The sequence below is a fragment of the Pteropus medius genome, unplaced genomic scaffold (assembly GCF_902729225.1).
Source record: "Pteropus medius unplaced genomic scaffold, Ma_sr-lr_union100, whole genome shotgun sequence".
NCBI lineage: Eukaryota > Metazoa > Chordata > Mammalia > Chiroptera > Pteropodidae > Pteropus > Pteropus medius.
The window spans coordinates 40,088,765-40,102,322 of NW_024340849.1; the positions used below are offsets into that span (position 1 = coordinate 40,088,765).

The 13,558-nt window shown below is 33.2% G+C and overlaps 1 protein-coding gene across 2 annotated transcripts in view; it reads left to right on the plus strand.

Moving 5' to 3' along the window:
- Positions 1-13,558, plus strand: part of ROCK1 (Rho associated coiled-coil containing protein kinase 1) — a 128,339-nt gene that overhangs the window by 102,208 nt on the left and 12,573 nt on the right. For both annotated transcript variants that reach the window (XM_039844936.1, XM_039844937.1), the window contains exons 22-27: positions 86-180; positions 6,981-7,146; positions 8,060-8,153; positions 8,588-8,676; positions 11,148-11,336; positions 12,195-12,354. In XM_039844936.1, the coding sequence (XP_039700870.1) occupies positions 86-180; positions 6,981-7,146; positions 8,060-8,153; positions 8,588-8,676; positions 11,148-11,336; positions 12,195-12,354 (793 nt within the window). The remainder of the gene's footprint in view (positions 1-85; positions 181-6,980; positions 7,147-8,059; positions 8,154-8,587; positions 8,677-11,147; positions 11,337-12,194; positions 12,355-13,558) is intronic.

The following is a 13,558-nucleotide window of genomic DNA, read 5'->3' on the forward strand; positions in this document are numbered from 1 at the left end:
TGTTAGTTGGTTAACTTTATAAGAAACTACCGAACTGTCTACTAACCCACCATAAACACATTTCTTCTTATCAATTGTTTTGCAGACACTTTATAAAACCCAGGTAAAGGAACTTAAGGAAGAAATTGAAGAAAAAAACAGAGAAAATTTAAAGAAAATACAGGAACTACAAAATGAGAAGTATGTTCATTTTATTTTAGAACAAGGATCGGTACTACAACAAAGCATTCTTAAAGTTTAAAGATAGAAAGTAGATATGTTGTTATTTTGATGGCAGTGGTACAGCAAACTTAATTGGGTTAATTCAGAACACATTAAACTAGATTTAAGCTAAAGTTTACCTTTATGGTGAAGAAATAATTTAATGTGTTAACACTATAGCAGTTATACAGAGATTCACTAAACTGTTTTCAGACATCTATTTGTATATAAATAGTTCATGCTGTGTTCACAAGTCATTATCTTAGGTAAAGGTATTTAAGATCTTCCTCTTAGTATTATTATGCAGGTTAATTTCCATTGCATGCGTGCTTACGGCCTTAGAAGGAGATGACTTTATAAAGCTACTTAAGTGTAACAACTTTTTATAGTTAGATAGTGTCAGAACAAGACACTGGAACTAGTTTCTGACATTGGTATAGTCTCATTCCATATAACCACCTTGGAAAGAAATTTAAAATTTTTAACTTTTGTTATTAAAGCAAATACATAAAATAACAAAACATGTACAGTTTTATGAATCATATGACAAATATCATTATAACTATCACCCATAAAAGAGATAGAACTTTATTCTCCACCTCAAAATTTTACCATATACCCTCTCCTGATTATACCTTCTTCCCTCCCCAACATAAGAGTTATCACTATCCCAATCCTCATTTGTTGGAAGAACTGAATCATTTGTCTTTTATAATTTTCCTTGGTTGTGATTTTATTGTTTCCGTAGTTAACGTTTTCATTCTCCTGTGTTTTCTGCAGTCAGCGATTAAATCTAGAGCTGCACTGTCCAATATGGTAGCCACTAGTCACATGTAGCCATTTAAATTTAAAATTTAATCCATTTAAATAAAATTAAAACTTTAGTTCACTAGATATACTTAGCCACATTTCAGGTGCTTGATAGTCACATGTGGTTAGTGTCTACCATATTGGGCAGCACAGGTGTAGAACATTCCATTATTATAGAAAGGTTAATTGGACATCCCTAATCTGGAGGCTTAATCAGATTAAAATCTAATTTTTAGGAGAGAGAAGATTGCCTCATATATCACTTTGTAATGTCCGGTTGGTGTCCGGAAGCCTGTTTGTGTTGTTAGCAACTATAGACACTCAGTGCTTAGATGCTTAATACATTAGGTGGCCTCTAAATTAGGCACAAAAATACATTTCCTGGTTAGTCTCTATGACAGTGATAGACTATTGTTAAGCCTAGTCTGTGGCCTATCATTTATATGGTATCCGTGATGTAAGATGCAATCCCAGGTTGTGTGCATTCACTGTGACAGAGGCACCCAATGCACTACATCCTGTATCGTTTCAGAGGATTGATATGTTTGCCCTTGTTTGATCTAGTTAAGAGAAATGTATTGATCATTACTATAGTGCTAAAAACTACTTCATACTAGTGATATAATTATTAGTAGTAAGTTAAGTTTCTTAACTTTTAAGGTTTTCAGAATCTAGGTCAGAGGCAAATAAAATTAAGGTAGACGGCTGTTACAAAGTGCTATTGGAACATATTGAAGCAATATACCTCAGCTTACCATGTGAGATTCAGAAAACATTTCCCAGGTGACAACTAAGAAAAAGAAGAATTCTCCAGGGAATGGGATATGAGAAAGGGGGAAATATAAGCAAAAGCAGTCTGTGATTTGGAGAACAGCAAATGATTTAGTTAGGGAGATAGTTGATGACAGGTAATGCTAGAGAGTAAACTTGAGTCAGATTACAAAGGACCTTGTGTGTCATGTTGAGTTTAGAATTATCAAATATTGAAGAGTGGAGTTTTATTTTTGGTGTTTTCTATTGTGTATTCACGATCACCTAGATCAGAGCCTTATAGATTATGTATTCAATAAATATTGAGTGAATGAAAATTCTAAGCTAGGGACTGACAAAGTGATGTTTCAGAAAGCTCCACTCATTAGGATGGAGAATGGATTGGAGTGAAGCAAAGCTGAGTGGATACAGGGAGTCCAATTATACATCCATTAGGATAATTAGATGTAAAATTATACTGGAAGTTGGCAGTAAAAGGAGAGACAAGTGCATGGGAAAAAAATAGGAAATAGAAGCAGTTGGACTTCTACATTTGGGGCTTAGGGGTTTTGGTTTGGGAATATTTCAGATCGACTCTCAAGTTTCTGACCAGAGCAGATGGATTGATGGTAGTGCTAGTTTCTGAGTTAGGGAATGCCAAATTTGTGAAATGAAGGGAGACAATATTACTTCCATTTCAGACCAGTTGAGTTTGAGGTGCCTGTGGGATGTTCAAAAAGAAATGGATACTAGGCATTTGGGTTATTGCTTCAGAACTCAGAGAAAAGATAATTTGAAGCTAATTCGACAATGATTGCATACTGAAACCATTAAGATAGATGAGATTTGTTAAGATGATGGCATATATCAGAGTTTATAAACTCATGAGCCTACGATACCATATATGTAGCTGAGTTGAAGTCAGTTGGATCTAAGTATGGGTGCATTCATTGTGTGAGTGGTAACAATTATAACAAACGGAATAGTTCATGTCCTCAGTTCTAACTAATTGCTACCCCATGGTAATGTTGACCCAGTATTTCAAGATCTTCTGGTTTTTTAAGAGAAACAAAGAATCTCAATTTTTATGTAAAATGTTTAGCCCAGATATATTTTGTGTGTGTCTGGAGGGTGGTATGGGGACATTTATTTGGCCCCCCTGCCACCCAATCCAATAAGTCGTAACCCCTAATAGGATTAGAAGACATAAAAGCCAAACACAGACAACTAGCTTCTATACTCTTAAGGAATGGGCAAAGGTAGGGAAAGTAATAAGTCACCAATAATTCAAGGAGAAAACCAGTTAGACTATCACAAACACTAGAGGAATGAAATATTTTTAAAAAGAAAAAGGGATTTAACGTGTGAAATACTCGGACAGGTCAAGGGAAAAAGTTGTCTATTACATTTAAGGTTGTTAGTTACCTTGTTAAGAACAATTCCTCAATAGTGATGAGAATAGATACTAGATTAAAGTGGATTGAGACATGAATAGGAAGAGTAGATGTAGAGACAGTATAGACAACGGCCACATTGACCTCCTTACTATTATTTATCAAACCAGTTACTCTCCTGTTCAGGGCCTTTGGACTTGTTCTTCCCTCTGCCTGGAACAGTTTCCTTCGAATATCCACATGACTTTCTCCTTCACCCTTTTCAGGTCTAGGTCTAAATGTCATCTCAGAGAAGTCTTCCCTGAACACCCTTTTTAAGATTGTAAATATCCCCCATGCCACCCTACTACATTGCTGCGCAGTTCAATACTTTCTTCCCTGTTTTATTTTCCTCTGTAACAAATACTCCTCCTAATATATTATAGAATTTGCTTACTTACTGTTTTTCTTTCTGCCAAAACTTAAGCTCAATAAAGGACGGCATTTTCAAATGTTTTGTTCTTAACTACTTCGTTGCTGTATGTCTAACACCTAGAATTGTACCTGGAACATTGTAAATGCTCAGTAAATATTTGTTAAAAATTCAAGAAACTTGGTTGTTAAGGCAAGAAGATACAGCAGTAGCTAGAGGATAATGAAAAAGAGAGCTATTTCTTTTTAAAGAGAGTAGAAATTTGGACATATTTAAATGGGACACCAGAAGAAAATCAGAGTGGGAAAAGTTGCACATGTGTTCTTTGATTCAGACAAAATTTCTGAGCACTTTGTATGGGCCAGAGACTTTTATGGGCACTGAAATACAGCAGTGAATATGAACAAAGCCCCTGCTTATAATCTTCTATAGAAGAATCTGTAATTATTGAAAAATTGATTTCTTTAAGGAGATAGGGGAGTGGGAAAGGCGCGAGATTGGCCTTAAACATCACTGAAGATAGGTCTTTTACAGTGTAGAGTTAGGGAAATCTGGATGAAAATAGTTACAGATAATTTTATCCTGAACCATCTCATTCTTTGCTTTGTCTTGCACAATTGTATAGCCAGGGATAGAAATGTAATTTGGGATAAGTAGGTTTTCTGGCATTTTAAAATACGACCCAAATATTTTATTCTGAATCTAATGGAAAGCAGTAACCCCAGATGAGAACATGTTATCCATCTGAAGCCTGTATGATAGCAGAGAACTAACCCCTAGTATTCATTGACTTATCAGTGGAAATATTTCCTATCTTTACCTAATGCACTAACTCCTATGGTCTTCTAAGACAACGATTTCATATTTTCTCCTCTCTTCCTCAAATCTCCAGCAGCCTCTCCCCATCCTCACACTCAGCAACTGGCCTTGCTTCCTGGATATCAGAGAATATATACTCTCTCCCACCACCATAGCTACTAATTTGTCTGTATCTGTACCTGTAACTCCTGCCTTTATCTAAAGGCAGCCCTTTGATCCCTTGTTGCCTACTTAAGGCTATGATGCCAGTAGTTCTTTCATCTCTCCTACATCAATTTTTTTCTATAGTCATTCCTATTGTTATATAAACATACAGGTAAATATCTCCTTAAAAAATAACCCTCTTTTAACTACATATCTATCCACTTCCAGTACTGTCCCATTTTTCTGTTTCCTTTTGTAGCAAACTTCCTAAAAAGTGAGATACCATTTCCCTTCTCCCATTTTCTCTTGAGCTCACTCCATTCAGACATTTGTACTCATCCTCTACTAAAATAAGCCTTCTCAAAGTCACTGGTGATTTCCTAAAGTTAAAGACAATAGTCAGTTTTCTGTCCTTATCTTAGTTCACAGCAGCAGCTGATGTAGTTGATTACTCTCTTGACAAAATTTCTTCACTTGGCTTTTGTGACATCACACAATATTTTCCTCTTATTGAACTGGCTACTCTTTCTCAGCCTCCTTTGCTCCTTTGTCCCTTCCCATCTCTGAGACCTTTAAAGTTTGGAGGGCCCAAGGGATCACTTCCTACTTGTTCTCATTCAGCCTCACAGCTTTAAATAGCATCAGTGTACAAGTATATTCTCCCCTGAATTTCAGACTTGTATATCCAGCTAACTATTTGACATCTCCACTTGAATGTTTAAAAAAGCATCTCATATGTAATGTGTCCAGAAAAAATTTGTAATTTTCTCACCCTGTCTTTCTCATTTTAGTATTAGCAATTCTCTTTTTCCCAGTTATTTAAGTCAAAAACTTGGAGTCATCCTAGACTCTTTTTTTTTATATGTATATTCTGCATGCAATCTATCAATCCTAACTATAACTAAAAAATATATCCAAACTCTGATTAGTTCTCACCAATTCTACCATTTACCAGTCTGACCGAAACTGTCATCATTTCCAAACTTGATTATTTCAGTACTTTCCTATCCAGTATCCCTGCTTCTTCCATTGTCCCCCTACTGTCTGATCTTAATACAGCAGCCAGAATTTTCAAAACAGAATACAAAAGAGTAAAAGCCGAAGTCCCCATATTGTTTTAGAAAGTGTTGCAGTGTCTCTTCTTCTGTGCCCTCCCCCCAATCTTACTATGTCTCTCACACCTTTTCCCTATCTCTCACTCTGCTCACATTAGCTTCCTTTAGATCAGCATTAGGGCATTCGTTATTAGATATGCCTCTGCCTAAACAATGTATTCCCAGATACCTACATGATCACTCCCTTACTTCCTTCGTATGTCTTCTCAAATATCATCTTAGCAGAGAGGCCTCCTTGATTCACCATATATAAAATAGTGACCACATTCTGTATAGTGACCACATTCTTCCTTCTTTCTTTTCTTATTGTTCTGTATGGCATACTGTATATTGTTCATGCTAATAAGTTTCTTCTATTATTCTCTGTGGCATACTGCATATTACTTCATTATTTTAAAACTGTCTGTGTCACCCCACTAATGTATGCCTCCTGAGGTCAGGTACTTTGTTACTGCTGCATGCCTTAATTCCTAGAACAGTGTTTGGCACATGATAGCATTCAAATAAATATTTATTGGACAAATGAATGAATATATTTTTTTTGGTAGTTATTATATGTCTCTCTTTTTAGGCCCAAGACAGAAAATTCTATTTGTATCACTCCTGTAGTAGAAAATAGGTGGAAGATATTCATTTGGCAGACATTAACTGAGCCTAATATAATATATACAGGGGGTACAATCATGACCAGGATAGCTCGAAGAGAGGAGAAAAGCAGGCAAACTGGAGTGACCTGGTCATGGTCTGAATGTCAATTCTGAAAAGCCTTAAAGTACAAATTCCCAAGGAGCATTCCTGGAATAGTTTATAGTGGTTTGCAAATCTATTTATAAGTCTTTGTAACCTCATTGAATTTCAGAATTGGAAGGGACCTCAAAAATAATGTAGTTTAAACCTCTCATTTTATAGATTTGATTTGAGCTCCAGAAAGTATAAGGAACTTGCCCAATGTACCTACCCAATTAGTTAGTGATAGAACAGGGATAAGGGTTCAGGTCTGGCCTCCTGATTTACAAGTCAATGACTTTTCCCCTGTGCCCTGCTACTTTCCATTCCAAATCCGTAACAAATTCTTTTTCAAAAATAGACTGCTTGTCATTACTTTATTACCTTTCTTAAACACAACAGCAGAACAAAGATTAAAGAGTTCTTTTATAGTTTTTCAGAGTGAGAGCTTATATTTATAGAAAGTTGGTAATGGATTCAAATTTTATGTTAAGCAGTAGAAAAAATTATTTTTATCATTTAAATATAATTGTGTTTTAAAGCATATGATTAAGTTGGAAAAATTAACTGAATTTATTTATATCCATTTCTGTAATAAACTCATTGCAGAGAAACTCTTGCTACTCAGTTGGATCTAGCAGAAACAAAAGCTGAGTCTGAGCAGTTGGCTCGAGGGCTTCTGGAAGAACAGTACTTCGAATTGACCCAAGAAAGCAAGAAAGCTGCTTCCAGAAATAGACAAGAGATTACAGATAAAGATCACACTGTTAGTCGGGTAAGTGTGATAGTCAGGTAAGTTATGTGGCTAAAATTAATTTAAATCAGAATAGGTTACATCTTAAAGTTTAGGATCAGTGCATATACATGCATATTTACTGATATGCAGTGGTTAATCTGTACTCATGTATAAAATAGTTTATATAATCTAAAAACAATGATTAAGTATTGAAGTTTTAGTCAGTATATTGGGTTTTTTTCTCCTTCTGACTGTAAATCTTAATATAGTTTATAAGAAGAAATGTTTAGTTTAAATTTATTTGTTGTTTTATCTTAATACATTGCAACTGATTTTATGGCCAGAATTCTGTAAGCTTCAGAGAAACTATTTTGGGATAAGAAAGTCTTTGTGGATATCTACAAATCCATTATATAAAAGCCAGTACTACAAACAATTACCTATTCCTGAAATTTGTACTATAATCTGAATAGATTATGGGGCTAGAAAAGGGAGTTAGATTTCTTTTCTTTTGAAGCCACCATCAAGTGCTCTGGTGTAAGGAGGCCTTAGTTCAAATAACCAACTTTGTCCCTAAAGAAGTTACACAGTCTTGGCAGTTTGCTTTAACTCTTCAAGCCTCAGATTCTTCATTTATAGTCTCTAGTCTACTTCTCTACATTTTTCTTCCATGTATATATGTATACATATATGTATGTATATGTGTGTATGTGTGCACATGCACGCACATACACACTGATACAATTTCTGGAAGCTAACAATTGTTTTTTAAATATTTTAATTTAATTATAGCCACATATTTTAAATCAGAAACCAGGCATTTTTACAGTTAGGCAGTGTCAGACCTGTCCTCATCTATGGAAGAAGCAGAGCATTTTTTTTTAAAGGTTGTTGCTTTAAATGTGAAACTAGCAAAGAGACTATAGCTTAAACTTTTTTGTGCTTTGTTTAGCTCGAAGAAACAAACAGCATGCTAACCAAAGATATTGAATTATTAAGAAAAGAAAATGAAGAACTAACTGATAAAATGAGGAAGGCAGAGGAAGGTATGTAGGTTTTTTTTATCATAATGTTAAACAGTTCAGAGTAAATTGTTAGCTATTTATGTTGTGCATTCGTTTTGTAAATATTTGTTTTCATATGTTAAATAATTTTTGCAGCCTTAAGAATTATCTTTGTATAACTTAAATATTCTCACCCCCCCACCAAAACTAAATAAGTAAGGTGAATATATGAGGTGATGGGTGTGTTAACTCGATGGGCGAGAAGAGAGTCCTTACATAATGTATAGATATCAAATCATTATGTTAATGCTTTAAATATCTTACAGTCTTATTAAATATACCTCAGTAAAGCTGAAAAAATCATCTTGATAAAGTTACTGAAAGTTACTTTGTAGTGTAAACTAATTTGAATTAGGACATTGCTCATTAGAATGCAGAAATGTCATACAATAATATTTTATGTAATTTGTTGACAGAATATAAATTGAAGAAGGAGGAGGAGATCAATAATCTTAAGGCTGCCTTTGAAAAGAATATCAATACAGAACGAACTCTTAAAATACAGGTATACATGTGCTCAGCCTTTTCCATATATTTATATTTGAATATCGTATAGTCAGATTAATATTTGCTCTTCATGTACTTTTTCTTAAAACGGAAGTTAGAAGATTCAAGCTTTTCATTGAAACAAGTAATGTAGTAGTCTTCATTAAATATAGAAGATATTCAAGAAATAGGATTTCAATTGAGTCAAGAAAACTAGCTTGTCTAGTTACTTGACTGATTAGAATGTGTTTTAGATTATATAAAAAACCTATAATTGACAGTAGGAAAACTTAATGAAGAGAAAACACTTGACTGAAGCCAAGAAAGATAAATCGAGAATAAGAAAGAAACTATAGGAGTGGATGTATCATTTTGCTTTGTATTTAATGATGCAACTAGATCAAATATTTTTACACTAAAACTTGATATCTTGTCATTTTACTAAGTTATCCAGTAGTTTAAATTCTTCATAAACTATTGTTTACCTCAGTTGAGTTTTATGGTAAAATAAATATCTTCTACTTTTTATTAAATGATTATACTAGATTCCTTAACATTAATCCACTCTCCCTGCCAGTAATCCTTCATGTTGCAACTAGAGTAACCTTTTCAAAATGCATTTAATACCTGTTGAAAATCTTTCAAAGAAGGTTTTACTTACCTTTATACCAAAACAGACCATGAAGAAAAAAATTGACATTTATTACATAAAAATTTAGGTCTGTGGAGCTCAAAGCAACATAAGTTGAAAGAAAACAAATTAGGAAGTCTTTACAGCAAATGTGGATAAATATAAAGAACATCTGCAAATCAGAAGAAGTTCAATAGAAAAAAGGGACATTCAAGGAAAAAATAGTAAAGATTTTTAAAAAGCTCAACTACAATAATAAATAGAAATTAAAACAATAATGAGGTATCTTTTCACAGCTAAATGGGCAGATTTAAATGAGGTATAATACTCAGCTTTGGCAAGAACATGGGGAAAGTTTAGTCATGCTTTTTGAGTGAGTAAACTATAAGAACAATTTAACCAAATAAAGCATTTTAATATGCATATTCTTTGACCCTGTAACTGCACATTTAGGAATTTATCCTAACTACTCAAAAGAAATATATACAAATATATATAATTACTATAACCTTATTTTTTAACAGTGAAAAAATAAAAATAACCCAACCACTCATTAATGTATTATTGATGAATCACGATACATCCATACAGTAGAATACAAAGGAGCCATTAAAAATAAATGAAGTAGATTAACATGTAATGACATGGGAAAATAGTATTTCCATGATACATGAAATAGTATTAAACAAAAAAAGTATGTTGCAGCATAATGTACAGCATGATTCCATTTTTAAATTTAAATATATATGTAATCTGCTTATTATATGCACCCAGCAAATTGAAAGAAAACTGAAGGCTTTAGCAGAAGTAGTCTTCAAGGGGTGATATTATAAGGGTTTTCCACTTTTTTTATATCTCTGTATTTGATTTTTCTTGTAATAAGTATGTTAGATTTACAATTAGAAAAAAACAAATATGCATTTATGACTTCAATGAACTATGCTTTTATTGCATTGAAAAAAATTATTTAAGGGCACCTCATCCTAGATGGGAACTAATCTACATGGAAATGATAGTGGTTAGGGCTTTTTTTCTGTCTTAATGGACAATTGATTTTTAAACATCACTATGGAACAAATATACCATGACTCATGTTTTACAGTTTCTGTAGCTAATTTTACATGCTTTTAGCAGTGCTATCTCATTTTGAATATATTTTTTCCTTCTGGCAAAAGGTGTTAGCCTCAACTACATTTACATTTCCTTTCACTTTCAAAAGGACCTCAGTGTGACCTAGTCAGATTTCCTGTTCCCTTACTTTCCCACTTGTCTAAAGGTGAAAAATTATCTTGGGACTTTTTGCTTGAATACTGTTTCCTCTGATTGTAATGTCTCCCCTCCTTCACATCATTTTTTTGCTTATGCAGCTCCTATTTGTCTTTTAAGAAACATGTGTGGACACATATTCAGGAAGCCTTTACTTCTCCAGGTCTCAGGTCCTGCTCCTATCACACCCTTGTATGCCTTTTTTTCTTACTTAGCACTCAGTACCATAATGCTTCCTTGTTTGGCTCCTCCACCAAACTAGAATGCCTTTGGGTGTATATCTGTATTTACAGTCTTTATATCTAGTGCCTATCAGAGTACCTACATGTAACATAATAAATGCTGAATACTTCTTGAATGATAAATGCTTTTGCAAGCTTGTCTGGTTTTTACATTTGAACAATGAGATAAGTCAATAGTGGTTGTTACTTGTGTTGCCAGTTATGTTCCAACCTTCATTAGATTCTCTTAATTTTATACACACAAAAAAGCCCTACTTCCTGATTTTGAAGGGGGGGAAAAACATTTTTAATGGAGATTTAAAATGGATGGCTACACTAGGTCTTATTAACAATAATTTAATGTTTGAATAGGCCGTTAACAAGTTGGCAGAAATAATGAATCGAAAAGATTTTAAAATTGATAGAAAGAAAGCTAATACACAGGATTTGAGAAAGAAGGAAAAGGAAAATCGAAAGCTACAACTGGAACTCAACCAAGAAAGAGAGAAATTCAACCAGATGGTAGTGAAACATCAAAAGGAACTGAATGACATGCAAGCGGTAAGGTTTGTGTGTTTATGCACATGTAGAGTTATTTTCTTAAGTTGTTAATACTATATATACCTATTATGTATTGATCTAGATTAGATTAGATTTTTAAATATAAAAGTGCATGTTTTGGTTTATACTCTCTATAATATGATCATTACTCCAATATGAACCATGATCTTAAAAATCTAGAAAGATTCTTTGTTGCCTATTAACCATTATAACTTGAGTAATTTTTACCCATTAGCATCTGCTTGATTAAAGATGCTATTTTGAGAAGAATAACCAAGAGATTTTTGCCTCTTTGTTTTCATACTGAAATTGAAATATAGCTGGTATTATAGTGACTATAGTTGGGATAGAGCTTTTGGTATATTGGAGCTTATTTTTTTTCTCTAATTGGGACTCACTTTTCTGAAATCAAAATGTCAAACTTAATTTTTTGATACTTCTTGGTTGTTAATAGCACAAAATTGAGAACATGTTCTCTAATCTTAGACAGACTTAGATCCAAGTATGATTTTACCAGACTGAGCTTTCCATACCTTTTAAACTATTTCATTTGGAACCAGAAAACACATTTTCTATCGTTTTAACAAGTGTTTATTTTTTTTGTTTTTTGGTGCCCTGTAATTAAAACAAACAAACAAAAACATTTAAATTTGGAGAAAAGGAGCATATCCAAGCAGTGTACTCCTAAGGAAGAGAACTTGCATTTCTGTGGTAGTAAACATACACGAAGTTTTCAGTAAATTTTTAGTTTTCACTATTTTAGATAACTTATTTACAGTTAACACTAATTCTTAATTTCTTAATGTTGGAAATTTGATCTTGACTCCTTACATTATGTTTTTTTTTTTTCAAAAATAGCAATTGGTAGAAGAATGTACACATAGGAATGAGCTTCAGATGCAGTTGGCTAGCAAAGAGAGTGATATTGAGCAATTGCGTGCTAAACTTTTGGACCTTTCGGATTCTACAAGTGTCGCTAGTTTTCCTAGTGCTGATGAAACTGATGGAAACCTTCCAGGTAGGAATATTTCTCTTCATTCAAGTTTGCTTAAATATCATAGAAATTAATGTATGTTTCTTTCTTTTGGTATTTTACTTCTTAACATTTTGTCCATGGATTCTTAAGAAGTTGTTTATGTTTCTGATAGCCAAAGTCTTATGATGTTTGTATACTTAGTCCATTTTGTAAAATAAAAGCAGTCATAGTAATCTTAGGCTATTAAAACATATCTTAGAGGCTCTACCTGAATAGAAACCTGAAGAAGGTTCTGAATTTGTTTTGAGCAGCCTAATTCCATAATGAAATTTGAAGCTGCTGCAACACTTCTCACTATTTAAAAGAAATTCTACATGTTTCATGAATAGCAGCTCTTCAGTGTTTTATATATTTTTGTGCTAAAACTAAAAACTGGACTTGGTGATCAAAACCACAACAGCTCTTCATAGAAACCTACCTAAGGTAGTAGTCATAAACTTTAATCAGGCTTTAAGTTTTAACTTTGAAGAAATAGATTAAAAGGGTGGGAGATGCAGATGGGATGGAGAATCAAGTAAAGACAAAAATGAGTAGCTAGAATTTCAGACTTCTTTTCTATATATTCTTTTCTCCGGTGGAGAATCAGTTAAAAAATAAACACTGCTTCATTCTTGGGTTAATTGTAGTGCAAACAGTACATTTATGTCTTTAATAGAGATGAGCAATACACATATCACAGGTTCAATTTTACAAACGAGTAGGTTATATATGTATTAAAACCTGCATTACAAATTTTAAGAGCATATGTATACATATATATGTATATATACCTTTGACTAATGCACATTCTTAGTCCAAGGTTTTAGAAGCTTTTTATTTACATGGTCATAAACTTGAAAATATATTTTAATTATATTTCCTGAATAATGCATGAATAAAAATATTTATGAATCAATGTGTTTGATATTATAAGGATTTTATTTTAACAGATATTACTTGACATAAGAAATTTGATAGACTACTTAGAAAAATTTTATGTAATTGTTCTCAGCCAAGAAAGTGGGACTCAAAGTGGGAAGTGAATTCAACCCTAATTTGTATACCATATAACCACTGCCCTCATTCTTTTGTGGCTTTGCAAGCTCAAAGTCATCAGGGAAGGATAAAGCAGGGAATGAATATTTCTATTCCAGTAGTCAAGGAATTTCTTTTCTCATTTTTGCCTCCCTAAAAACTTCCTGCCTCT